The 27,606-nt window shown below is 37.9% G+C and overlaps 4 protein-coding genes across 6 annotated transcripts in view; all 4 read right to left on the bottom strand.

Moving 5' to 3' along the window:
• hoxb3a (homeobox B3a) overlaps positions 1 to 2,927 on the bottom strand; it is a 50,611-nt gene extending 47,684 nt beyond the window's left edge. For both annotated transcript variants that reach the window (XM_059551915.1, XM_059551968.1), the window contains exon 1: positions 2,507 to 2,927. The gene's annotated coding sequence lies outside the window, so the exon portion shown is untranslated. The remainder of the gene's footprint in view (positions 1 to 2,506) is intronic.
• A 1,826-nt stretch (positions 2,928 to 4,753) lies between these two features.
• LOC132142201 (homeobox protein Hox-B7a-like) lies at positions 4,754 to 9,286 on the bottom strand. The gene is made up of 2 exons (XM_059551876.1): positions 8,769 to 9,286; positions 4,754 to 5,742 (listed from the first exon to the last, which is right to left on the bottom strand). The coding sequence occupies exons 1-2, from the start codon at positions 9,190 to 9,192 to the stop codon at positions 5,477 to 5,479; spliced, it is 690 nt and encodes a 229-aa protein (XP_059407859.1). The 5' UTR covers positions 9,193 to 9,286; the 3' UTR covers positions 4,754 to 5,476.
• Positions 9,287 to 10,575: 1,289 nt separating this feature from the next.
• On the bottom strand, positions 10,576 to 13,939 carry LOC132142190 (homeobox protein Hox-B8a-like). Of its 2 annotated transcripts, none has more exons than XM_059551855.1 (2): positions 12,288 to 13,939; positions 10,576 to 11,554 (listed from the first exon to the last, which is right to left on the bottom strand). In XM_059551855.1, exons 1-2 carry the CDS (start codon positions 12,709 to 12,711, stop codon positions 11,238 to 11,240), a joined length of 741 nt encoding a protein of 246 aa, XP_059407838.1. In that variant the 5' UTR covers positions 12,712 to 13,939; the 3' UTR covers positions 10,576 to 11,237. The 2 variants fall into 2 exon arrangements, with proteins under 2 accessions (XP_059407838.1, XP_059407847.1); XM_059551864.1 differs by having other exon boundaries at positions 10,576 to 11,551.
• Positions 13,940 to 19,526: 5,587 nt separating this feature from the next.
• On the bottom strand, positions 19,527 to 24,783 carry LOC132142182 (homeobox protein Hox-B9a-like). Its single transcript, XM_059551844.1, has 2 exons — positions 22,640 to 24,783; positions 19,527 to 20,155 (listed from the first exon to the last, which is right to left on the bottom strand). The coding sequence occupies exons 1-2, from the start codon at positions 23,151 to 23,153 to the stop codon at positions 19,920 to 19,922; spliced, it is 750 nt and encodes a 249-aa protein (XP_059407827.1). The 5' UTR covers positions 23,154 to 24,783; the 3' UTR covers positions 19,527 to 19,919.
• Positions 24,784 to 27,606: the final 2,823 nt, after the last annotated feature.

Genomic DNA, 27,606 nt, shown 5'->3' with positions numbered 1-27,606 from the left:
CAAAACAAAAAATAGTGATGATTATATTTGTTAGGTCGATCAAAGAATAAAACTCTTTTTTATTTCACTTTAAGCTACTTTAAACAGATTGTTTATATTTATGTTAACAGTGATTTAAAATCCGCCCTGCAATTATCCATGTTTTGAAATAGCATAAATCATTGAACTCAATGCGGGAGCTATGCAAATAAAAGGAGAGCGCCTGTAATTTTTACATTATGGAAACTTGTGTCTTGTGACTGGAATTGCTTACAAATTACAGTACTTAAGTTGCAAAACGGCAGAGCCGTCAAATATACACAAAAACCAAGAGACAAACCATATCACACATTCGCGCTTTACGACATTAGACAGGAGTCGTACAATCTCCAAGCACTCCCTCCTCCCTCTCACTTTTCCCTCTTTCCATCTCTCTCCCTCTCTCTCTCTCTCTTTCTTTATTTCCGGTTACTATGCCCACTACCAGTCCAAATAAACACTTATTGCTTGGAGTATGTACTTGCTGAAGAGAGAACGCCAAAGAAATAAAAAGGTCAGCATGACTTTAAAAACTGGTCAAGGATGTAGGTTTTGGCTAGGACGCACACAGGTCGGTTCGCACCCAGGCCTCGACGCACTTCATTCCCTTTACAGTGAAATAACCTAGGAGTACTTAAATCCTGATATTCTTTATGCATTAGCCTACAAAAAGCAAGAGAGCAGAGTAGAAGGAATAAGCCCTTCAGGCCTCAGGTTTGTGTGTGTGTGTGTGTGCCACAAATCTTCCCCAAACGCAGACACTTCAAAGAGCAGCAAGAGCAGCCAGGAGAATTTACAGCCCCTACATTCTTTTACATTTCACTGCCACCGGGCCGGGAACCCCTCCCTGCCTTTCCTGTTATCTGCGGCTGCAACGCGTGTGCTTTACTGCATACAACATTTAATAGGTTTTATTAATATTTAAAAGCTAAAGCGCACATATGCTGGTGAGTGGTGAATGCTGGTGTTACTTGATAAAAGAGGAAGAAAAGATACCGCGCGCACACAGTCGCACAAACACTCACACAGCAATAAAACGTGCTTTAGAAGAACACTAAAACACATTCACACACTGCCATAAAACGTCACGTCACACACACACACACAATACTGCAAACAAATGCGCACTGCAATAAATACTCTTTCTCTCTCACACACACACACACACACACCCAGTGCAATAAACACCTTCCAGTCCAAGTAGTCTGTGTTGGTGAAATGCAAGAATGGACACTAGATGGCGCCAGATAGTGGGGAAATGTCTCGTGCATTGGATTTGTGTCAGCATCTCTCAATAACAAGAAGCTGACCAGATTCATGCACCTAGGAAGATGAAATTAGAAAATACCGACCAGGTTAATGCACATATACATTTCTGGTAAAATACTGAATATTTAGTTATTCACAGTCTATTGTATAGGTATTATGTAAGACTGCCAATCTCGGGAAAGATACAGAGATGATAGTTCTCAAACATGTGATATATTCCAAACATTTAAACATGAATTACATACAAGTTACCAAAAGAAAATCAGTGGGGCAGATAGACAGAGAGAGAGAGAGAGAGAGAGAGACATTACTCATTTCCCACGTTATCCATAAAGTCCACACTATACAGTGTTATAGAAAATTAGCATGTGATCAAGTGTACAATAATGTTTTTAGGAACGTTACAAATTTGCTGGACGGTATAGAATAGATGAGAGAGAGAGAGAGAGAGAGAGAGAGACAGAGAGAGAGAGAGAAAAAAAGCCTATGCCAAACAGAGCGCGAGGAATCGTTACCATCCTCTCACAGCAGCCGATAGAACAACCTGGAAGATTTGTTCATTTGATCTGGAAGTGAAAGACGTCTGTGCAAAAAGCACAAGGAGACCTTTGGGTATTTGGGGTATTTTGAACATAACCCTAACGATTCAAATGAGGCCTTCAAGTATTATTATATTTTTCGTTTATTTATTTTTATCTTATTTGTTTATTATTATTATTATTCTTATTATTAGTTAGTGATTTAGGGCGATAAGAATTACATTTTATCGCATTTATACAATTAAATGGCACGGAATAAATATCTCGAGCATTTCACTAAATAATTGTCCCGGGGACATAAGGCAAAAATCCGTCTGGCAAGACAGCAGCATCTTCAAAACTCGCCCTGTCGCCGCAGCCATGACTGCGCTCCATATCATAAGTACAGTAATGCAGTGGAAAAACTCGAAATCAGCACATCTGAATCTCTGTACATGCACACACAATGCATGAGGTCTGAACACCCCAATGCTGACCAGAAGAAAATGCAAGAAAAGGCACCGAAACGCTGCTCCACCCAAGATGGAAATGAATAATTGGATTTAGATTAGGTGTTTAACAAGACGAGCATGTAGGCTACAGCTTAGAAGTAGAGTACGTCCATCCAGTGCGCATGATTAGGCTTGGTCGAGCTCTTACCTCAGAGAAACGATGCGGTTGCAAGACAATGACAGACTTACCTTTGTTGATAATTCGTCACCCAGCACCAGGACAGAGAGGTGCAAACCTCTCGCCGTAGCTCGCGCTCGGTAAGTCCTGTTGCTTTTCTTGGTCCCGCCATTAGAGCGAAGCAGTGAAAATGACAGCGGCACCACAGCTTCCATCCGTTTCACCCGCGTTAGTCAATGGGAGTCAGACCCCCGTATGAAAAATTAGATGAGACCCTACTGCGTGTCCAGATCTCAATAAGACTCCATCGCAGTGGTTATCCCAATCACAGGCGGCCACATTAGCATAGCAGAGCGGAGAGGAGGCTGTTCTCTCCATGTTCATTCTGAGAACATCAGCCTGAACAATGCTCTCCGACTGTTTGCATTTTCAGAGTTGGTCAAAATACTCTATAAAAATAGAGCAAGAACCTTTAAGGAGCACAGTGAAGCTACATTAAGTGCTGCGGCCAAAAGAATGCTGCAATATAACCACTTGGGAAATCATAAAAAGTTCATGTTCACGGTTACTCGTCCACATGACCATCCTCGGCCAATCCCAGGACCCAAGCACTCATAAAGTTCTATCACAAAGTTGTAAATTTTCATAAAACAACAAGGAATTTATTGCATTTCTTCGTGGCTGTTTCAACAGCAGTAGCTCTGTAGTCGCCATCTTTTTCCCTATACAGTCCCAAGGAACAACTCGTATTTTCGTACTTGTTTCCACGCACTGATATACTTTAACTAAAAAGCGTGTTAGATAAACGGGTATGATAAAGGCTGGAGCATGTGATATTTGTGTTTATGAAGACGAAATATAACAACAGTGCAGTTTTGATTTTTAGATTTTTTTCTTTCTTTCATAATTTACGGCAATTTAGCACGAACGAGCCTTAATATAAAATTTAAGCCATCCAGAATAATGTGGCGAATCAAGGAAGTTAGAGATATACCACATGTTATTGGTTCACGGTGCTATAAAATGCTTAGTGATTAAAATGCTTAGTGACTAAGTCACTTTTTATTTGGATATAACGTCTTTTTTTTAAATCCTGGAGCTGAGGATTAGCTACTTTAAAAGCAGGTCCATAATATCGTACAGCAATATGAAAAAAAAAGAATTAGCCAATAAAAATAATTACAATTAATATTCTTGATTTTGATTAATATTGGAAAAATACAAATCTCGATTCCAAAAGAAAAGCATATGAGTGATTTTTTAATAATAATAATATAAAGAATAGATAGATAGATAGATAGATAGATAGATAGATAGATAGATAGATAGATAGATAGATAGATAGATAGATAGATAGATAGATAGATAGATAGATAGATAGATAGATAGATAGATAGATAGATAGACAGACAATATAGTGCAATGATCAAGCGAGAAATACACCACTAAACTACAGATGCACGAAAAATCACAATGCGACAAATTGCACATTTTCAAAAAAACACAATAAAGGGAATAGCATTGAAGACTTGAGATTTGCTTTAAACAAAATAAACACATTAATTAAAAATACGGGTTCCCCATTATATTTCAGTTTTGTCTAAATCGGAAAAGGTATTGTCACCAAAAGTTGAAACGAGAAAAGGCCGACCGTTTTCCCATTCTGCAGATTTTTTGTCCCTTTTATGGCGTTTCCGGCTTTTTATTGATGCACTAAACACATTAGTTTACAACCCCATAATATAAACGCCTTCTTTTGGTCTCACACGATACAGAACCTGTGACTTCTCTACAAGCACTCGGCTTGACCTAAGGGGAAAAAACTGAGTCACAATTAACGAAAACGGTTGTATTAATGTCGACAAAAAAAGACAATGTCACTATAATATTAAAATAAAACTAGCAGTGCTCTTGGTGCTTTGTACTTTGTGAAATAATTTCCATTCCACTGATCACTACTAAATCTACCACATTTTTAGTTAATTTAAAGACATTTAAAAAATGTCAAATGTTTAAAATGTTTTATTATTGTTGTTGATATTTTAATTGTATTCTTTTGTCCACAAGAAAACAATTGTAATCCCAAATAATATAAAAGTATATTAATATAAGCTGTTTTAGATTATTACTAACATATTAGTAATACACTGTTAATTATTATTTTTATTATTATTATTTTTAAAGACTTGTTTCGAGGATGTTTTAAACTGATATTGAATAGAAATTAGCTCATATAGAATAACCGTAAAAATAGACATGAAGGCAAAGTTGTTTCCTTTTTAATGACTTTTCTATTTATTATTATTAATATTGTTGTTGTTGTCGTGTAAAACACCAAGCAGCGGCGGATTTTCGAGTGGCTTTTTATGGCAACATTTTAAAGAGGCGTGGGTCTTTAAAAAATATTAAAATACATGATCGACGTATTATCATACTCAGGGATATTGCTCAACGTTATTGTGATTTTAATTCGATTCGAAATTAAAAGCAAGCAAAGAACACAGAAAAAAAATTCCCCGAGAGGCAAAATTCAACCATCTTGTAGTCAGTTCCTTTATTTCAACACTTGCGCAAAACATAACAGGGAAAAATGCTTAAGCAGACAGACATTTACACATAGATAGGGAAATAGGGATATATCGAAATATGAAATCATTAAAAATAGCTTGCTCCCTTCTGTGTTTGACCCCACAGTGAATAGGCCGATAGTAACAGGTCACAAATATGTGAGTCATAAATATATGAAAATATGATCCAGTACTATTACCACTAATATTAATATGTATAATTTAGGCTACATATGAGTATTGAACGTATACAACTATATTAAAATGCGTTTTAAAATTACTTTGCATTACTATTTACTATAGTATAGTCTAACACACTATCACACAAGTTACATAGGTAGACGACAGTGACATTTTACCTACAGTATTATAAGTAGCATGTCTTTTTTCCAACTCAGTGTATCCCCAAATAAAACAGGTGGAATCGATAGTATAGTCTAGTAAAGTCTATTTTTATGTTTTCCACTTGCGTGGCTATTCGTCATCTTCCTCTTCCTCTTCCTCGTCGCCCCCGATTTGGTCAGCAGCAGGAGAGCAGTGGCCCATTGATTTGTTCTCTTTCTTCCATTTCATCCTTCTATTCTGAAACCAGATTTTTATCTGGCGTTCGGTCAAACACAGGGCGTGTGCAACCTCAATACGCCGCCGTCGTGAAAGGTAACGGTTGAAGTGGAACTCTTTCTCCAACTCTAATGTCTGGAAGCGGGAATATGTCTGACGGCCTCTTTTCCGGTCTGCACCTGTGGAAATGCGAAAGGAGGATCAGAGAGCAACAAACGTGGATATATGCATATCAACAACATTAGTAAATAATAATATGAAGTGTTCAAATCTTTATCGGTGGTTAAAATTAAAATAATAATAATACAAAATATATTAATTAATTAAAACAGTTCAGCGAGGGTGAATACGCATTGGTTTGAATGAAATCGAAAGACTTATAATTCAATCAAAAATCATTTAAATATGATATAGCTAGTGATCGAAAAAACATTCAGTTTTAAGGTAAAAATTTTCCACCAATGGGTGAATGTTAAAAAAGAGATTCGACTTATTTTAGTATTGTCAGAAATATTGCACGCTGGGGAGAAAAGGAGTCATCAAAATCCATGCTGCTGCTTGTAGGGGTGTTATTGTGGTACCATTAACAAAGCGGCCAGTGATTATACAGAAACATTTTCACAAACTGAGATTTGTGACTATAAATATTGAAAAAAAGAGATTTTAGCTTTTTGCAGAGGCGAAACACCATCACATAACAAACAGTTATTAAGTCCTGAAACTTAAAAAAAAAACGCAAACGTTTTAAATAATTCTAAATTATTTTTGGCATTTTTATTGCTTAGATTTAGGTCACAAACTATAGTAAAAAATAAAGCAAAATAAGAAAACAGACATATGTAATTGAAGCATACGTTTGACCACTATTTAAGCATTAGGTTTTAAGTAGCTAACAAAGTAGCTAATCAAAGGTAAAAATGTATCTTAAATATAAAAGTGGACTGCAATTCAAAAGCAAAATGAAAGTACACAAATACCCCTTCTGAAAGAAAACTGACTGGCTTGCTCACTGTCGTGTCTCTAAAGGAGCCCTGGCTTTCAGACTTCCTTCTTAACATGACCAAAGTCAACAACATGATCTAGTTCCCTTACACATTAGCGCTGAAGTGTTCGTCTATCCAGCTAGATAAAGAAGCCATCTACGCTAAGTATCCATCTTTTAGCTGCACGTTTAAAGAAAAGTAATCTATCTAGACGTTCCCAACCTTGCCCATCCACGGTCAGTGACTTTCTGCGGTCCCTGCGTTTCCGTTTCCAGCAGACTGTGGACAAATGGGGACTGCTTTGAGTTAGTGTGCTTTTTGAACTTTGTTTATTGCACTTTTCAGTCGTTTGTATTTTACTTCCGTCTTGTCGGCACCACCGTGTCACTTCTTCTTGATACTAGTCGCACAAACTGTGCAAAAGCAAAACAAAAAGAAAACAAAAAACAAAACAAAATTCGAGTGAAAAGCAGAAGTGATGCGAGAAATCGAGAGAATGAAATACAAGTTTAGTACTGGAATCCATAAAAGATATACAGCTGTTTCGTTCTTTAAGAGTTATGAATTAAGTGCATAAATTATGTGTCCTCGCAGAACGAATGCTTTTACACGAGTTAAAACAAGGAAGAGCATTGTACTCGGTCACTGTGCAGGGTCTCTGACGTACACAGGCTCCTGAATGATAGACATGGAAACAGAATTTCATCTGGTCGGTGTGTGAATGTGTGTGTCTGTCTGTGAATAGTGAAAGAGAAATAAAGCGAGGGACAGAGACCATGTGAAATATTAATGCACGAAATCAACTGAAAAGGCAGCTGGCCCTATAGTAGTCAAAAAAAGACACAAAACCCAGTGGTTGGAGGTACAAGGCCCAGCTCTGATATGTAAAAATGTATTGGGTCAAAAGGATTACTTCTTGTGATTATATGCGTTTAGCCTAGACTTGTGAAGGTTTGTTGAAAGGTCCGACTTTCGTCTGTCTACACCACTTTTGGTGTATCAAAAGGCCAAAAATGTGGCCTTTACAGCAGACATGGCAGGACATCAGTGGTCTAATCTGATCTTTCTTAAACAATAAAATAAATAAATAAATAAATAAATAAATAAACGCTTACAATAGATTTCCCCTGTTTATCAGAAACTTAGCCATGTTTGCAAACGAAATTTGTTCGATTGGCTGCGGATATTATTCAAATGGAAATGTTTTAAAATGTCGTATCTCTCTGTATAGAGACAGTTAGATAGACTAACTATGACCCATGCATTCTTTTTAAATGGCACTGGCATTTCACACAAAACTACGACGCAGAACGAAAACGTATACATACACCAAAGGCGCGCAAGGACTATCTGCCTGGAAATTTCAACAACTTTGCTAATGAGGTATATGTTTCAAAACTATTCATGTCGTTGTATTTTTACACTGGGAGCTAACAAGAGAAGAAGCGCCCCGGGTTGACAGTTGACTGATAGGAACGCCGGTGCTCGTGGGGAGTGTCTTGAGAGGCGCAGAAAATCATTAAAAGAGAACTTGTCGACCTCCTTTTCAAATAGGCTACGTCAGCCGGGACGTGTGGTGGCTATGTGAGAAAAGTGCTATTCCTACGAAAAGCTGATGATTTGTTAAAAACCAGTGTTGAGCGAATACTTAGTGGAGGAACTGGCTCTTGAGTCCTGTGTTTTGTGAAATTTCAAACACGTACTCGCGCAGGCACATACATGCACATTATATAGGCAGCATATATAAAACACGCACATGTCCACGCACAGACACTGTTAAATATCTTACAGTAATTTAAAACAAAGGTCGATGGAGCTGTAAAATACCCTAGAAATACAAGGCCCCGTCCTCTATATCCAAAACATGAGGATTTTTAACGCCAGTGATTGCCAGCGTACTTAGGCTTCTTAAAAATGGATTCATGTGTACACACAGCAATGCAACCATGACACACAATCTCAGCGGAATCTTGGGTAGCCTATTTGCTAAAGCTTAACATCATTAATCAAAAATCATATGCCGTCCCCTCCCTTTTCCACAAACACAAACTACTACGTACTAGCGTGTCTTAAATAATGGCGACTAATTAGGCATGAAAAAAAGATCTGAGGAAAAGAACACTTTTTGAAATGACTCGGTCGCTCCCTTTAATCTGTCTCCCTCCCCCTCAGACATACAGACGTACACCCCTGTCCTTAAGAAACATTCAGTTTTCACAGACCTGTGCTCCTCATCCACGGATAGATTCGGAGGTTGTTTTCGTTGTTTTGATGGTAGCCCCTCTGCTCCTCTTTACCACTGCTTTGCGCTTTACAGAGATCGCCAGCGTTCACCATGGCCAGACTCGGGTGGTCAAACATAGAGCTGTGCATGTTCAAAGAAACAGCTCCCAGCTCATACGCAGTGGGGTACATGCCTTGAGTCTGGCTGGAAAGGCTAGCACCGTTAGTGTACATGCTCGACAGGGAGACAGAAGATGTAGAGGAGACCGGTGCACCGGTAGAAGCCGAGCTGTAGCCGCTGGCCCGCGGCGAACTGCAAGAAAAAGCGCAAGAAGTTTGCTCGGGAAACACGCCTGTAGAGAAGGCTGAACTCGCCACTTGGTATTTGGAAAACAACGCGTTCGCATAATACAATGAACTCATAATTTGAGAAGTGATTTATATGCCAAGAAGTTTTAGTGTCGGTTTTACGAGGTCCAATGATATATTACAGAATTACAGTCTAGATTTACACAGAAAATCACCCCTTTTTCCTCTGGGGCCACGTGATAGGCAGCACGTGACGAAATATCCTCCAATGGATGCGCGTCTTCCCAGAGCCCCGTCTAATGCGGAGAAGGGCTTCGCTGCTGACCATCCACATACATTTGTTAAATTATTCACTTACAGCCAACGGTACCTACACTAAACACAAACGCAAAGGAGAACACACCAATCGATAGGCTATTGAGAGGGTTTCTGTAATCACCTAAATCCGTGCCAAGCAATAAATAATTGTGGGTTGTACAAACTTCAGGCTGTCCAGATTTAGGAACGTGCCTCCTGTTTGGGAGGCCACCACACAAATAACAAGAAACCAATTTATTTCTGTATTGATTTTCAACACTATTTTCTCTTGTCACAGCTCCTGCGCATAGCCCAATCTCATTGCTGCATTTTTGCAATGTGTGTACAGTGTGCCCGTGTCAAGAGCATGATGACTCGGGCCCTTACTAGTTTCTGCTTCAAAGCATCCCTATGGCTTGAACAGTCACTGCCAACTAGACATTTCCATGGCGACGGGTTGGTTCAGTGCACCCCAAACAGTTTCCATGTACAAAGTTAGCAAACATGTTCACGCGAGAGCTCTGAATCTTGTCGTGGAACTGACTCTTTCTGAATGTTTGAGAAGCCCACACTCTTACGACAGTAATTCACCTGACACGACGTGCTCCCATTATTCAAATACCCACATTTAACAAAGTCCAGCTAGATTAAATTTCGTTTAAGGAGATTTTTGTAGATTCACGATAATGCATAGTCTGTTTCTGTTTAGTGGTGTAGGCTATTATATCGTGTCGACTTACTGTGTTGGTCTGTAAAAGTAGTTATGAGGGTTTTCAGTTGTGGTTTCACATGCCGCCTCTCTTTTAATTCACCTAATTATAAATCAAACATCACACAACACTACATGACTTTTTTTAGATTTACAAATGTGAAAACATTTTTTTTTTAAGTTTTTTACGCTTATATGGATTATTTGAAATTAAGGCCTATGTTTTGACATGAACAACATTTTGTCTGGTAACCTAAAAGTTTTTGATTTGAAGCGGACCTTGGAACCACACATGAACGAGAAATGATGTCGAGGATACATGGTGCCAGGGATTGTCCCTTGTAAACTTTATTGTGTCCAGTTTCTGCCGGATTCCTCTAGTTTTAGACTCTAGAATACAGTCAAGAATGGCAACAAAAACATATAGTCATCTACTTCAGTAACGGTGAACGACAACAATTGGATTCATAGTAAACATGGGTCACATGACGTAATTTTCAAAGTTCTTTTTTATTACATTTATTCATTTTTATAATCCACTGTGCGCATGCTTACCCCATGAAAAGAAGACAACAAAAATACCATCGATTTAAGAAGAACCAAAGACGTGTAAAAAGAGATTCTACGGCATAAATAGGCAGTTTCATGTTGTTGGAAGTCATTCATTTCTACGTCATCATCATAACATATAAGTGGGAACAGTTAAAAGTGCACCATTGAACTTAAAAACTATACAGCTGCCAAGGTAATTGTTAATGACAATATCCTAACAATAGAAACTTAAGTTTCACGATAATTATTTCACAAAGAAAGGAGACTAGCTTTAACACTATCATACTCTCTGAACAACAGTTAAAAAGTAGAAATGCCTCTTGTCCTTCGTCTTCCTGAAGTTCTGTGGTCAACACATTAAGTGTATTCGTCTAGTCCCATTCATTTTTTTTCCTGTTCCTTCCTCGAGTGAAAGATGTAACCACTCGACTTGAATAATTGTCTCTGTGAGACAAACCTCCCATGCAAACACCTTTATTCTCTTCGACATTGTCCTGTTTTATTTTCCCTATTTATTCTTTGCCGTTTTGATTGACTGACACACGTACACACAATAACACACACTCTCTCACACACACACACACACACGCACGCATCCGCTTTACATTTGTTTTGCCTTGTCGCAGTCTTCGCCGGCTGGCTGTGTCCCGGATGCCTGTTCTTTCTCCCGTTTCTCTTTTTCGATCTGCTCTTGTTCAGACTTGCTGCTTGGAAACTTGTCCTTGTTGTTTTCTTTTTTCCATTTCATGCGACGGTTTTGAAACCAGATTTTGACCTGTCGCTCTGTCAGTCCCAAAGCGTGTGATACCTCAATCCGTCGCTTGCGTGTCAGGTAGGGATTGAATAGAAACTCTTTCTCGAGCTCCAGCGTCTGATAGCGGCTGTAGGTCTGGCGGCCTCGCCTCCGTCCGGCAGCTACTGGCAATAAACAAGTTCACAAATGTTAAATGTTAGACAGAGCTCACAAAACGCGCCAAATCGTAATTTTACAATCAAGTTCAGACATATTCTTGAACCAGCATTCCACAAAGGCAACTTCCACGCGAAACGAACATAGGCTAATCGCGATACATTATTAGTTTACGGGCAGGCTTTTAGTACCATGGAGACTCTCCACAGCCTAATGTAAAAGCATTACAAATATAAGTACCACGACACTAATACACTAACCCCGCAGTAGAGTTGTCAAAAAGCAGCCTACACTATTTCACAAATTTCACAGCCATAAATGACATAATCATTGTCAAACGACCACTGTGTAGTGAAATAAACCCAGGGCTCACTGTAAGTCGTTAAAGGCTGCAGTAAAACTTTGACCTGAGTGAGAAGTGAGAGATCAGCTGTGGGGCAAAGTCTCACACACGGACACAGCTAGAAGAGAAGGGGCTTTTCTCTCGCCCTCTTCTTCCTCTCTCCCACTCTCCCGTGTTTCTTTGGCAGGGTCATTAAACTGTAAAGTGATTCACAAGTTTTGAACGCCATAAAACGATAAAAACGGCTATTGTCTCCCCTCCTCTCGTGCACACAGGAAATGCAATTCTAAACTTAAATTGCACTGAGATTTTTTTCCGTGTGGCTAACCCTGGTTTATGTCACTTATAGAAAAACACACAACGCGAGTTGGCCGGCTATTCTGTCTACTGAGGCTCACCTTGAGGTCGCATCCAGGGGAACAGCTGTGTGGGCGACGGACTCTGCTCTGTGTTGTCCGTCTCGTCGCCGATGCCCCCCGTGGCGAGCTTGCAGTCGCTATACTGAACCAAGTCGGGGTCTTGAGCACCGAAAAGCGTTTGCCTCTGGAGAGCATCATAACCGTAGAAGTTACCCGGCTCGCCGTGACAAGTTACTGCGCATGGACTCTGCTGGTAAGGAGCCGCGGAGAGCGTGGATGCGCCGTGGTGATAAAACTCCTGAATCTGAGGGGCATGCTGGAAAGTGGCCCCGGTGCCTGGACCGTACACGACGGTGGGTCTCGTCCCTAGGTCCTGAGCAAATCCGCACTCGTAATAATTTGGCCGCAGAGTGTCTCCACTTTTGTATTTAGTGAAAAGAGAGTTGACGAAATATGAGCTCATCTTTTGATGTTGTTGTTGGTGCTGATTTTGTTGAAGAGTTTGCGTTTGAATGTCTTTATATCAGCGCAGAATCTTCAGAGAGTTGTCAGTTTCACAGTTACTGAGGTAAAAAGCAATGCAGCAGCCAAGCCTTGATTTCAAAAAACTGAACGGTTTACGTTTGTATACCTTTGTTAAAACAACTTAGCTAGAGCTTCCTTAGGCATGTTCCCACTGCAGAGTTCCAGCATCACAATTCCAGTGAAGGGTGCCAGTTCCCAACCAGTTTTCATATTATTTACTCGGCTGCAAATGAGAAGTTTCATATTTTGCACTGTGTTTTCACAATCATTTGCATCTTCTATCGGATCCTCGTTGCATTGGCTTCTCGCATCCCTACACGGACACCGCTCTGCGCGATTCTGATATGAAGGTAGTGAGAAAATGAAAAAGAGAGAACAAGAGAAAGCGAGAGGGAGAGAGCTGAGAGGGAGAGAGCGCGAGGGAAGGGGGGCAAGGGAGAGAGAGGAGGGGAGAAAATGCACATTAATATGTTCAAGCGGGTAAGTTAATGAGAAATCTGCCGCTTTGCATCAGATCAAGTGCATAGCCTCTGTCCCTCCCCCACTCAACTTCTCCACTCCAAACCTGTTTGAAAGATTGATTTTTGCATGTTCATCACAGACAACCTAAAGTGATGCATATTTACCCGGTCATTTCCAAATATCTAACGAGGTCTAGTCTCCTTTTTTTAAATGTCAGGGTCGAGATGGCCAGTTTTAAAAGGTACACGATTTAATTGGCATCCGTTTAAAGACATCATTTAAACCTTAAAAGAACCCTTAAACTTACAAAATCTTCTGCAGCGACCAAGGCGCGCGCATCGAAAATAAGCGAGGGGGTAATATTTAATATTCTGATAATTGTATTTATATAAATATATTTACAGATATATGAGGATGTTGGAATGGACCTGCAGCTCAGGTGTAATGGCAAATGTGGTTGTAAATGGTTTAACAAACTATTAAATGCCATAAACGCCCCTACTGTTTGTTGTTGACGTAGAGCATCAAAAAGCTGTTAGGTTTTATGAGGTTCTACGACCGTGCTGTAAACGCTTCACTCCGGATTTTATCCATGCAAAAATAGTAAGTCCTATAATTGTCATTTTCGTTTTGTTTTCCATACAGTCTGCCATTGTGTTTAGCATTAGTACATCTAATTAATATTACCTACAAAATCCAAGGGGTGAAAAAATCAGTAAATAAATACATTAAAATGAATGAATTAATTAAACAAACATTAAATTTTACGTGCTTGTCGCGTTTAAAAATCTTTCTGGATTCGTTTTGATTTGGGAGAGAAAAAAATGAACATTTTGTCATTTGTTATGTGTAACAACCAATATTTGTATTTGTCATTTGTGAGCATACACTGAACTAAAATGCTCACCTATAGCACAAAAAAAAGTTCTCAATTTTTTTAAACCTGCATGACACATTTGCTGTTGGTGCTCGTCATTTTACAACTTAATTTGCGTCTGTAATAAATAACTGCTGTGTCTGTCCCAAAATCATCACCTCAGTGTGACGAATCCTTTTGAAGCTTTATGTTGACTACGGAATATTTACATTTCAAAACGCGAGTTATGTTGAATGTTAATGTTTCCATATAAGCGGTAGTCACGCACATCTTGTTCTACACTTAAACCTTTATCAAGGAGTTCACCAAGCGTGAATCTCTCCGTTTGACCAGTAAAGCTTATTATTCGGCTTTAGTCAAAGCTAGAATTTCGCATGATAAATTCTGATGTAAAATTAAAAATATAATGCATAAGCATGACAGGCATTTATTGTAATATTTCCCTGTAATTTTGCATTCATAAATATGTCGGTAGGACTATATAGTGAATCTAATAATGAAATTAATGGTTTCAGAGTAAGGTCATACTATTATATCTATTTGTTTGTTTCTTTCTTTTTTGTGTACAATTTCTAGAATCACTGCAATAGCTGTAGTCAAGTGATGTGTTGTTTTTTTACTGTTAATAAAACAGTTGCTAACCGAGGTTTTGTGTTGTGACTTTATATCTTCTGCTGCTTAATCATATAATCGTCCTGTTGCCATTTAAAACAATCACTGAAACATCTAATCTCAAAATGTTTGGGTCTCATATAAAATGGAGCAGATTATAAAGAAGGCTGCACTGATTTATTCTCTTTTAAAATTGCTTTAATCATTTCTAATATGCCAAGCTGAATACTTTTAATAATATATTTTATTAAGATTAACATTTTAAACAGAATTAGCTACAAAAATGTATTAATGATTATGATAGCCAGAGTTTTTGTATCCTAGGATTTAAAGATTTATTAGAGAGGGAAAAAAGGTAAAAGGGGTCTACTTGTTTCTCAGGATCTTTATCACTCAGATTGAAAAATCCTCTGAAGTTAATGTTCTTCGACTCTTTCAAAAGCTCAGCTGTAACAGAGTTACTTTAGTCAAGTGTAACATCGCACATGTCTGCAAATGTTTTGGCCCCAGTGTTTCCGGTTTGGGGGTGGAGGGTGGCCAGCCAGTCACTTTTGTGATGGAACAACATTGCCATCAAGCGGCAACTGTGTGTTACTCCATGAGCAAATGCAGCTGCGCTGAGACGGAAGTTCAAAAGCTAATGGTTCTATAAACAACGGACATAAAAACAGAATGAGCGAGTTAACAGCTCGGTAAGTGCAAATTCAATGATGTTAAGTACTTATTTTCATTCTCTATAACAAGAAATCCATTTAAAACCGACCCTTGTAGGATCTAGTCTTGTGTATTTTTCATCATATCTAGAAAAGTAATTTACATAGGGTTGGAAACCTAACACTAATGTTAAACCAACAACAACAAAAAAAAACAATGAAGGAAAGTTTTACATCGGTCTTACTAGTATTTTGTTAATATTTTAAACTGTATTAACCTTAAAATTTAGAATAAGGCTCAACAGAATTCAGTCCGTGATATGCATTTTTTATTTGGGTAGGCTAACAATTTTCTTATTTTAATGTACAACTAGTACTATTACCGCTGTTAATAGTACCATCACCAAACCTACTGCTGGTACTAGGCTACCACTGATAACTACTGGCTAATAAAAATACACTGATGCTAGCGGCCTCGTAGCCTATTTAATTAGCCTACTTGCTCACTGTTAGAAAAAAAATTCAATCCACGAAATAACATGTCCATGTATAAATACTTCATTTGGGCTACCTGCTTGTGTACTGTTATAACAAGCATCACTAAAACACTATTAGTAATCAGTAATTAGTGCCATCGCCATAGTGCCTTTCCTTTTTATAGTTGTCAATACTGACAGTCTTTAAGCTTCTGATCATAGAGTTCAATTACAGAGATAATTTTTTTTAAGAAAAATATTTAGATTATTATTTATTCGAAAGCTTTATGAAATTATTATTCACATAATTGATAATGTAGGTAGGCATTACACTACACCGCCAAACCACACACCACGACATGACCATAATTCTTAACATGTTTTTGCTATTAATATAAACAATGAAGCAGATTTATCTGAATTTTAAACTAAAATGTGAAACTATAGTAATGATACCTCGGGCTACATTTTAGGGAATCTAAGCTATAGTTGGTGAGATTTAATGTAATGTGTGGTTGTGGTTTTTGTCTATAGCAGCCGGCCTTTGTATCTCCAAGACACAATCGGATGCGTACCAAAAAACTGGCGAAGTGGAGCCCGGTCCCAACGGCTGTAAACAAATTAACGTTGGTCATCCCAGACGTCTCGCCAGAATTCCTTTTCGTGGCAGTTTATGGCCCGCTATAAGGGCTGTGGAACGTTCGGAAATGGAACAAAGGACATGCGTCGATTGAATTGGACTCAGGGCTCTCATGTGGAAGTCCAGATCTCACCCACCCCGACCCCCTGCTCTGCGAGGAATCTGGACGGCTGAAGAACAAACGCGCTGTACACAATAAACGACAAATGCGAGAATGGGGAAGAAGAAGAACAGGCTCACCCAACGGAGACACAGTGTTTACGCAAATTATTTTGCCTTACAGTTATTAGAATCCTGAAACGTTTTTCACATTTTTTAAAAAAAGAATTTCTCGCGTAGTGTTTGCTTTACAGCCATTTAGTTCTTAACCTTCAGAGATGTATACCCTATAAAGTTTTATTACAGTCATATTATTTTATTGGTGCACACCACATTGAATTTCTTTCTCTTTTTTATGACAGTCGACTTCCCATTTCCTCCGAGCATCGAGCGTACATCCTTTCTGCAGTTTGTTTCCTTTCAAACCACCACAATAAAGAGCGTTAGAAAAAGAGAGATGGTATGGCAGGACCCAAAATCTCTTCTCAGCCCTAGAATCACCAGGACAGACATAAGCTGAATTAATATGTGACGAAGGCTGTGCACACATCTGTGAGCCAGGACAACTGGCAATGTCTTCAAAAATATTTAATTGTTAAAATATGTTGAATGCAGATCTTTTTTTTTTTATCTGTCTCCTCTTCTCTTCTAATTTGCAATTGCATAATTGCTAGGATTTTGACCGTCTAAATTTGTAGTCAAATCATTGCATTTTTAGTAATCTTGTTCTATCTTTTTAATCCAATAAAACTACATTTGACCATATTTGCTAAGCATTTTATCTGCTAAAAGTGGGCTTCTGGTCTTACGTTATTGAGTGTCTAGAACTTCAGAGTCTGAAACATTCAGACATATCCCTTTTAGTTTGCATAATGTATCATGCATCGCCTCTTCAGGCAAAATATCCTTCTTGATGTATAACTTGCATCTGGAGGATGCGGTATAGCCAAATATAACACCACAAATATCATAGGGAAGTCAAATAATACGATAAGAAGAGAGCCGAAGCAAAGATGAGTGAGAGTCATGGTTATTCTCGGTAATTCTTCTTTCCACATATGAGCTGCACGTTTCTTCATTCCGATTCAAGATGAATGCTCGAGCGCACGATGGCATATTTACAACATATGACTCTCATTATAAAATGGAGTAAACATTAAAGTAGAGTACTACAGCATGTCCACAGAAAGGATGAGATAAACTTCTGGCTGTTAACAATGAAAAACAAAGGGCAATTGTTGGCAACCACGCCAAATAAGGTAAAGAGTTGACATGTGCTATAATAATAATAATAATAACACAACAACAATGGTAATGATAAAAATCAGCAAATAGTTCAATTTGACAACAATGTATGTAAGTGTGTCGAGCTATCAATAACACATACACAAATATACACGTCATGCACAGCCACGCATATTTATTGTAATTCTATGATAAACGTTTAAATTCCGAGGAGAGTTTCTGTTGCAGTGATACATCAGACTGAGCACTCATTTTGAAGAAACATAAAATATGACATTTTAGATTATATTGTTTTGGGGGATCTTTCACCAACCTGCATATTACCTCTGTCCATAAGAATAACAAAACGTGTGTGGTCTATGTGTAAACTTTTAATGAGTCCAGCATCAACAGTGCAACAGCACAGATTAACAACACAAAACAATAACATATAAGGAGACGGAACAGTCGTGTACAAATACAGTTTGGATCTTATGTTACGGGTTAAGGTCCAGTGATATAGGCCTAATTATTTATGTTTTAATACATTTACAGAAGCCATAAAACAAGTGTGTTAGAAACTAGCACAAAAAGTGTGTAGGTGTGCGTGTGTGCGCGCGCCTTCTTGAATGGACGTGCGTTAAAGAAAGTGGGAAACTGTTGTATCTAACAATTTAACTAATTGCTAACAAAGTAGCTAATTGACATATGAAGATATCCACGCTCAATATCTGTTAAGTCAGATCACAAAAACAAAACAAATCTCTAAACCAACCAAGCCATATGAAGATACGAGCAAATACAGAAAAAAACATCACTGACAATGGACAACGGGCATGATTCTGGACATAGAATGATTCTATACATGGAACGTGTAAACAAAATAGGAAAAAAACAAAAGGTTACGTGTATCAGCTCATTCAAGTATTAATTATTTGTTGAAATCCTTTTTACAACATATAAAACATTCAATTGAAATGAGAAAAAAAAACTATTAACGTATTTACAATAAATTAAAACAACAATCCTTAGACCTTATATAAAACAGCTTTGAATTAATACTAGCTTTTTCAATAACACGTACATAAGAAAACTACACAATACGAGGCATGCGCAAATGTATGTAAACAACTGCGACCGAATCTGTATTAAAGGATGATATACATTTCAGCACGAATTAATTCTATGGTTACTGACACGCTACAAATACATACACTCAGAACCTGCACTCTAGTTTTCAAAATGATTATTTTGGGATATGTGAACGCGCAAGAAAGAAAGAACTCATTTCATTCGTGTTTAATTACTTCAGTTTGATTCTTGTGTTTGAACGAAACTATAGTAGAAGCTATAGCCTAAAGAAAAGATTTAAAAGCAATTTTAGACATTATTATTACTATTATTAATACATTCGAATTAAGCAAGAAATGTTATAAGTGTGCATCTACTACAAATCTCTGCGCACAAATAAATGTCAAAAGGAGCTATTTTATAATATCGTAAACTTCAAAAAATTTTTGAAAAAATTAGCATAGCACACTTTAATAACCGGTAGACACTATGTACTAAAGGCTGTTTTATTCCGCTCTTATAATAATTATAATAATAATAATTTTGTAAAAGAGCTCACGTCTTAAGCAAACACGTGAACATGCTTTACAGATGAGCAAAACTTCCCCTTGTATATTGAATGAGGCTTATTTTTTCTTAAATACATTTTATATCAGCACAAGTCTGTGAAAAAGGGAATAATGAAAATGCAGAATTATAGAGAACAACTTTACAAAAAGAACACATTTTCTGCTGTTCTTATGTTGAAACAGTTCCTTATCACCTGTTTATTTCCTGATGAAGTGCTTCTTACGCTCAAGTCATAAAACGCAATAAAAGAAGGGAGAGATGGCACGACGTCTTCCCCCTCCTCTGCATCATCTCACCTCTCCCTTATACTCTATATGCTTAACACTGTCCAGTCATGCGGGAAATGGTTTGTGAGTGCGTGTGTGCGTTTTCTCTTTGATGCAGTAAAACCTTCTTGCATCAGCTTCCAGATTTAAAAGACTCTTTGTAAAATGCTTGAACGCCTGGCTCCAGTCTGCGTTATTATTCTTTGGGATGGTCCTTATTCATTTTTTTCATTTTCATCCTTCTGTTCTGGAACCATATTTTGACTTGTCGCTCTGTCAAGTTCAGCAGGCGAGCTACCTCGTGTCTCCGGTCTCGGGTGAGGTACATATTGAACAGAAATTCCTTTTCCAGCTCCAAGGTCTGATATTTCGTGTATGGACATCGCTTCTTCCGGGATGATCGAGCGTGTAACCAGTTGGCAGATGGGTCGTCTGCAAATGACAGTAAAAAAACAAGAAGAGCAGATCGTATTATTAAAAAACATTCCAATATGAAACAGGAAACACATTTCACAATGCACTCAAAGTTACAGCCTTTACGAAGACTGAATATTATTAAAATAAAGTGCCTTAGGGCGCCATCACTTACAAATGCATGAAAACCAAGAACATGATGGATGAAAACAAAAGAAAGCTCAGCAAAGCAATTTCACCCTATTAACTTGATACGCAATAATAAAAAAGAATGTCTCTACGCTTAAACTGTAAAACCACCAGTAGGCAACACGTTTGTACAGAAGCCATCTAATTTCACCTGTGATTATACATTACATTCATCTCCCTGCAACAGAGAGCGTGAAAGCAATGAGGACAAATAAAATCAAATGAGAAAAGGACTGAGGGGAAAGAAAGGTTTAATTTTGAACTCTACAGGGATTTTAACCATACTGGAATGCACTGTAAAATGTGGTCACATGTGACATGAGATTATCTCCTTTTTAGGGAGAAATGTGGGATGAATTACGGAGGAAGAGCATCTCTAACGAGGCGTCTTCTCCCTCAGTGGTTTGGTCGGGAATGCAGATGGGAGGCTGAAAAATTTCCGTTGTGCTGACTTTTGTTAACATGCACATGGAAAAGCTGAATGTTACAGCGACTCGAGATTCACTATGATGACGAAATTGATGTCACCTGTTCACGTCTTCCGTACCTGTGTGGGTTCAGTGACGTCAAGGGAAAATTTATACCATGCTGGTGCTTCATACGCTCTTAAAGTGCATACTAGTCGAATGAAAAACATTCGTTTGGCACATAACTCCACTTTTCTCGGGCTCAGACAGACTGAAGGTGTATGCTAGCATGTTAGAAAACGCCAAGTATTTGCAGATTTGTATTTGTTTCCCTTCCTATGCGTGGAAACCCTATTGCTTTTGACTCAAGACATAACATCAGCTTTCTACGATATCCCAAATCTTACGACGCAACTGTATTTTCCTAATGATGGAATGAGATACACGCATATAAAATGATTGATGAGCGTGTCGTGTCAGCTAGAGGCCTCGCGTACACGTCTGTATAACTTGCGACTTGAGAGACAGGACCGAGGTGTGATCCCTAACAATGAAAAACGAAGAGGGTCATGCTATATGATGAGGAAAGAGACGTGCGTTTCCATTAATACATATTAATCAAAATCCACAAATTAGCTACACAGAGTTTAGAATTTAATTTATTACATGTAGGAATTTGATCAAAACGTTTTCAACGACAATGCACCTCTGAACTGGATTGCTTTTGCTCATTTTTGGACTGAATCGTATTTTACTTTGAGATTTTTTAACGCAACATATCTCAAAGAACTCAGGTACGATTAATGGGGATGTTGACTCCTCTGATAACTTAATATACTTGAAAGCTATAACTTTTTCCTTCTCATGGGCAGCCATGAGCACAAAGCTGGACGTGTAACTCCCAACATAATTTCCTTAGCCTACAGTTTATTCTGGAAAGCCGCCCGGGGTAGCACATTGGGGATATCTATTGCGCACAATTCCATTAGTTGACAGAGCTGCAGTCTATTTCACGGATTAAAATCAATGGCTTTATCAAATTAATTGGATAAAATAAAAAAAAATCCCTAAGAATTAACCTGCATTTCTGAACTTGTTGGAATACTTTGGCAATGAATAATCTTACATGGTTCATGAGCTGGAATTATTATATGGATAATTCTCTGCATAATTCTCGTCTCAAACCCACTCTTGAGGGAGCTCAAGAACAGGCAAACAGGTCAGGGGAAAACATACAATCCCCCCAGCAACCAGATTTACCACTAAAAACATATTTATGCAGTACTACATATTTTGTGGTATACTCAAACTATACCATGGCCTCATGGCTTATATACACACAGAAATAGAATTAGATGAAATAAATACATTTAAGTTTCAGATGAAACGTGAATAAACCACATAATATTTTTGCTAGTCAAAAGCTACTAAACATAAAACTAACATTTGCACTATAGTAGAAGTAACAGAGGCTTTGGAGAGTCATTGCACAAAATAAAAAATAAAAAAATAAAAAACCTGGCGCACTAAAGTGACTGATGCGCAAATGTGAGATAGAAAGAGAATAAATATACTAAATGTTACTCAAGAATGAAATAAACGCAAACAGTATGATGGGAAAAATAAAGCCTGTTTTATAAACGTGTGAAACCTCTACGTTACTCCAACCGAGTAAAGCAAAATAGTCCTCAGCGATGCTATATTCTATGTGTACCATGGCTAAATCATATATCTGGGTAAAAATATAGATTCGTTAAAAAAAACTAGAAGAAGCTAGCGAAGACTTGAGAATGCTATGCTCATATTTGGCTGCGTGAGGTGTCTGTTGCTCTCCGTTGCTTTGTTCTAGTTTTATGACAGCATTAAACGCTTTACAGAGTGTTCACTTCCTAGGTTTATAACTTACTTTGATCCGGCCCTTCTTTGTCCTCGCTGCCTTCGCATATGTCCTTATTGTCTTCAAACCCGGCGCTGTGGCTAGAATTCATCTCCCGTGTTGTAGAGGACTCTAAGATATACTCATGCTGCCCAACTAGTTTCGGTGGTTCCCCGAGATGTCCCAGGAGCGGCTCCATCTTGACCTGTCCCTGTCCTGGCAGAGGCTCTGCTCTCGGGGCGCAGTCGAGCCATGTGCGGAGGTATCGAGTATCCGTTGAAGGCACTGGCTGCGTCGGTATGTACGGATGGTAGACCGCGGGTAAGCCATTGGACGCGTGGGAACTGAATGGACTCCATGACGAACTGAACACTGGAGGCTTGGGCTGGAAGCTACAAGAGGGGAACTCGGGATGCTCGCCGGGTCCCGGTTGTCTGGCGCTGGAGTACTGTACATTGGAGAAGCGGGACGCGTTCGGATCTTCTCCCTCATGACTTATGATAGAATCGACATAGTAGTTGCTTAGAGTTCCAGAAATGGACATTCTCGGACATTATATAACGTACTGTTCATTAAAGGGAAAACATGTACAATAGAAATGTGCTTTACTCCCCTCTTTACGGTACTCCTCTCTACTCGCTCGCCAACGAAGTAGAGCCGGGCTGCTGTGGCGTGCGCTCCGAGCGAAGTGATTGGTCAGACTTTTTTCGCGAGCCTGATAAAGCGTCAATGGGGTGTAAATCAATCCGCCAAGAGGCTGTACGGAGCTCTCCTCCTCTTGCGCTCTCTATATTTCCCATCTAAATAAATTGTCTTGTTTATGCAATATGCAAAATGGGAGCGTGTCCATATATCTCCAGATATCAACAAGCAGTCGGGAAAATGTCAGCTTAAATTATTAAACGTTCTGACATTATATATGTATAAAAGAAATGCATATGCATGGCCCACAGTAATAAGTGAGAGAACATTTTTGTCTATGAATTGATGTGGCATTATATCGTGATCTATAGCATTAGTGCTGAATGGGAGCTTGATCATATTTCCTTGATAAAATGTATGAAAATAACAATTTAATATAGGCAATTTATCGAAATATTTAACAGTACTTTGAAAGACACCACAGAAACCAAATGAAGGCGGTGACGGCTGCTTATAACGTTTTATCAACCGATTTTTACGCTAAAATATTGTATCCCCCCACTCGTTTAAACGTCTAAACCTCCGAGGAGGCAAACCTCTTCCTTCTTGGAGTAATAGGAGTATGCTGAGATAATGAACAGCTTTATTGTGAAATTAACAGTCATTTTTTGTTAACGAGGGTATTAAACACCACCGTGCGACAATCCCCTTGTATTTATGGAAGAAACTAGCCTACTTGAACTTTTTTGGTCGTTTAATACTATAATAAAATACTACATCAGGCAGCTTTGATTTTTATAGGCCTGATATACTGCCTGTGGCGAGGACCGTGAACGACTCCGCTGTAGTATTCCATCCAGTCGCTCATTTCACACACACAAATAAACAGGATTCACTTTTTTATTTTTTACTTTATTCAGATACACACCAGTCCATTCTACTCTCTCTGCAACATTTTGCAACAGGAATTCTAAATGATGCTTGCAAAAACGCAGATGTTTCAGGAAGGATTTCACTGTCTGTGGTGAATGTCTTTGACCATCTGCAATGTAATATAATATACCAGTGAATTCAGCACTTGATGTGTGTCTCGGCCGTCCCCAATAAATAGTTGCCCCTAAAATACAAGAATGAATAGAGCAAATTATGCTGTTGTGCCTCATCAAAAGGACAATAGCAAATTATGTTTATACATTTACAAAAGTCATTACAACTGAAAAAAAGATATTAAAGCAACTATTACCATCTTATTTCATGTGAGTTTAGATAGCCCGTGCTAAGCTTCGGGCTAGGTTTATAACAACACCCGTAACCACGGGTAAACATGGCATGTTGCATAATAAGATAGCCTACATTTTTGCAGTAAGTTGCGCCATAGAATCTATAAAACCACTAAAATGTTAATTACATCAGGAAAAGGCTATGCACTTAAATTACAACCTAGCCGTTTTAAAAGCATTTAACAACACCCAGTAAAAAATCAACTCGTCACCTGTGCAATAATTCACTGTGCATTAAATAATTTATTCTTTCTGTTGGAATTACTAGAGAAAAGAAAACATAATCTAAAAAAAGTGTATGGAAAGCTACACATTAAGCTTTATTGTAATCTATTTGGACCTATTTCCTTACGTTGAATTTGGGCATATATACTATGAATAAGAGCATACCATGAAACATGCTACATACTAGCATGCTAGTTAAAATGTATGATGTGATAATCTAAAGAAGAAGAAAAAACAGGCATAGCCTACTGGTAAGCATACAAGTTTTAAGTATTTTTTTTTGTGAAATTTGTGTTTAAATACTTTTTGCTGTATGTGACCACAGAAAATGCAATTTTATTTAACATATTCCTGTAACAACCCCTCTTTTGGAAAATTTGTTAATCGAGATGCATCTTAGCACACCTATTTGCAAATAAATATCTATTTACAAGAATAACTTATCCTAATCTGTAGGACATTTATTTAAATCGTTATAGTGTTAGGTTTCTTTGGCTGTTAGTATCTTCCTTGTCTACATTCTGGATATGTTTGATATTTTGCCATTAAGTTTCTTCAAGTAGGCCTAATCAAGGCATCAGCAACAAAGAGATTAATGTATCCTTTTCAAAGCAAAGTTTAAAATGTCTTAATATATAACACCGTTTTATAACTGTTTATAATTACCCTAAACATCTCTTATTTTATTCAGTATAAAAGAGTGGACCTTAACTGGAAGGTCAAACTGCACGTCACACCTTCAACATGGAGAGTTACATCAAGTGGGCTAGTGCTGTAATGCAAATTTACATGTAAGCAAGAATTCGTAAAATTTCGAATTTCGCCATATTTTTTGCTGGTAAAGCCTACCGATGATTTCAGTAACGATAGCATATTGACCAAAATTGTTGCACGCTATTAGTGACCACAAGCAGGCACTCTGGAAACATTACCACACCGTGTATAATTCAAATCATCAAAAAATACGATTTCTACATCAAAACGAAGTTTTCTACTGCTCTAATGAGAAATATCATAGTCAACCAGATTTTTTTTATATGATATGGCCTATGTGACAAAAACAAAAACAAACAATATATATATATATATATATATATATATAGAGAGAGAGAGAGAGAGAGAGAGAGAGAGAGGCTATATAGGTTTTTTTTCACTAATTGTGGATTTCTTAACACAATAGCTTCTAAAACGACAGAATTGACTAGATGTTTTAAACGTTTTTTTGGTCAATTTATTGCTGTTTTAGCAAAATTATCCCTCCCTGTATTTAAAATGTAAAAAAAATAATGATAATAATAACACAAAGCTTCACACAAAACTTTAAGTGAAAATACAAATTAAACCAGAGAGACAGCAGTTGTTCAGTTGATTAGGAATACACACAATACATCTAGTACAACAATAAATAGCCAATAAAACACGTTTTTCACATATCATGTGTTTATATATATATTTTACAAAAATATATGTGTGTGTTTTATACAACATGAAAAGGTAGCCTATTTATTCTACTCTGCAAAATTTTACAGGTGATCACCACTGATTAACATCACATTAAAACATTGGAATATTTATAAAATAGTTTAGGACCCTATATAATTGAGGCATTGTGTTGGAATTTAAAATGTGTTTTAAAATCTAACAGGACTTGTATCTTCCAACTCACTGGCGTGAAGTAATAAATAAATAAAAAACCGGGCCATTTTGAGAAAGGAGGTCGAAAGCTATCGAAGAAATGCAATGTTGTGGATGAGCAGATTCACAACCAACGCTTGTAGCCATGTTTTCATCATAAAAAAAACTTTTATATATATATATATATATATATATATATATATATATATATATATATATGCCAGTTACTGAGTGTGTAAGTAATATGTTAAAGAAAGAAACACCACGATGTGATGATGGCTGCAATAATAACATAAGCACGATCAGTAAGAATCGCTCGCTTGGCAAGGATTATTAAATCAGTACTTTCAATTGATTCGACACTATATCCTCATCCCACGTTGAACGGACAATGGTGTGTTTAACTGGAGCAATTCAGGCAGTTTCAGGTTCCTGTGAAATTAAACGTCCAGCCCAACAACTTGAAACTACCTAAATCACAGACCAGCTTGCTCTTCTCCGTGTTCAAAGGCAAGACCTGAAAGGCTGCCAGCAGTCTAGCGTCCAAAAGTACTGAACCAGATGAGCACTCATATTTCAGAGCTGTCTTTTTACAGAGCACTGCTTAACTGAGGAACCGTATTACAGGGCACTAGAGCTAAAATCTCAAGAAATCGACTGGAACAGTTCTGACCCACTGCGGGGAAAGGAGATAGCGAGAATGGTTTAAAGACGTGGCTTGAAATAAAGTAATTTAAGTTCACAAGCATGTCCGGTTCTCTCTAGACTGTCGGCAATAAATGGGTCTATTGCCCCCTGTTATAAAAAGAGGCCCCTGCCTGGCCAATGACGTTGGGGATTGTCCCATCTCAACATGGCGGTTCACCAAAGCAAAGACTCGCTTGGACAAAAGAGGAGGAACTGTAACAACTCAAGAAACATCAGCATCTGTTCAGAGTTATTTCTTACGCGCCGAAAAATATCGGAAAGAATGGAAAGAAATTAACATTTCATCTTCATGAAACCTACAAAAATATAGCACATCTCATAACACAATACAAATGTAATAATAAAAATCCTTCACAGTGCGAATTAACATACAAAAGTTTCAAACATTCACAACGTTCACATGCGTTACCGTTATATCCGGTTATTTCTTCTTAGTGCATATATTTAAGGCATTCAAGAAAGCGCTTAGGCTACTATATTTCTCGGCCATTCAAATACAGGTCTAAT

The sequence above is a fragment of the Carassius carassius genome, chromosome 1 (genome assembly GCF_963082965.1).
Source record: "Carassius carassius chromosome 1, fCarCar2.1, whole genome shotgun sequence".
NCBI lineage: Eukaryota > Metazoa > Chordata > Actinopteri > Cypriniformes > Cyprinidae > Carassius > Carassius carassius.
Note: the sequence above shows the minus strand (reverse complement) of the source record. Positions and strands in the feature narration are given on the sequence as shown.

Excerpts from the sequence above, each read along its gene's own strand:
- LOC132142182 (XM_059551844.1), bottom strand. The coding sequence starts at position 23,153 with ATGTCCATTTCTGGAACTCTAAGCAACTACTATGTCGATTCTATCATA. Across the intron at positions 20,156-22,639 it reads CAAAGAAGGGCCGGATCAAA|ACGACCCATCTGCCAACTGG; the intron begins GTAAGTTATAAA and ends TGTCATTTGCAG.
- LOC132142190 (XM_059551855.1), bottom strand. The coding sequence starts at position 12,711 with ATGAGCTCATATTTCGTCAACTCTCTTTTCACTAAATACAAAAGTGGA. Across the intron at positions 11,555-12,287 it reads CCCCTGGATGCGACCTCAAG|TAGCTGCCGGACGGAGGCGA; the intron begins GTGAGCCTCAGT and ends GTTTATTGCCAG.
- LOC132142201 (XM_059551876.1), bottom strand. The coding sequence starts at position 9,192 with ATGAGTTCATTGTATTATGCGAACGCGTTGTTTTCCAAATACCAAGTG. Across the intron at positions 5,743-8,768 it reads TCCGTGGATGAGGAGCACAG|GTGCAGACCGGAAAAGAGGC; the intron begins GTCTGTGAAAAC and ends GCATTTCCACAG.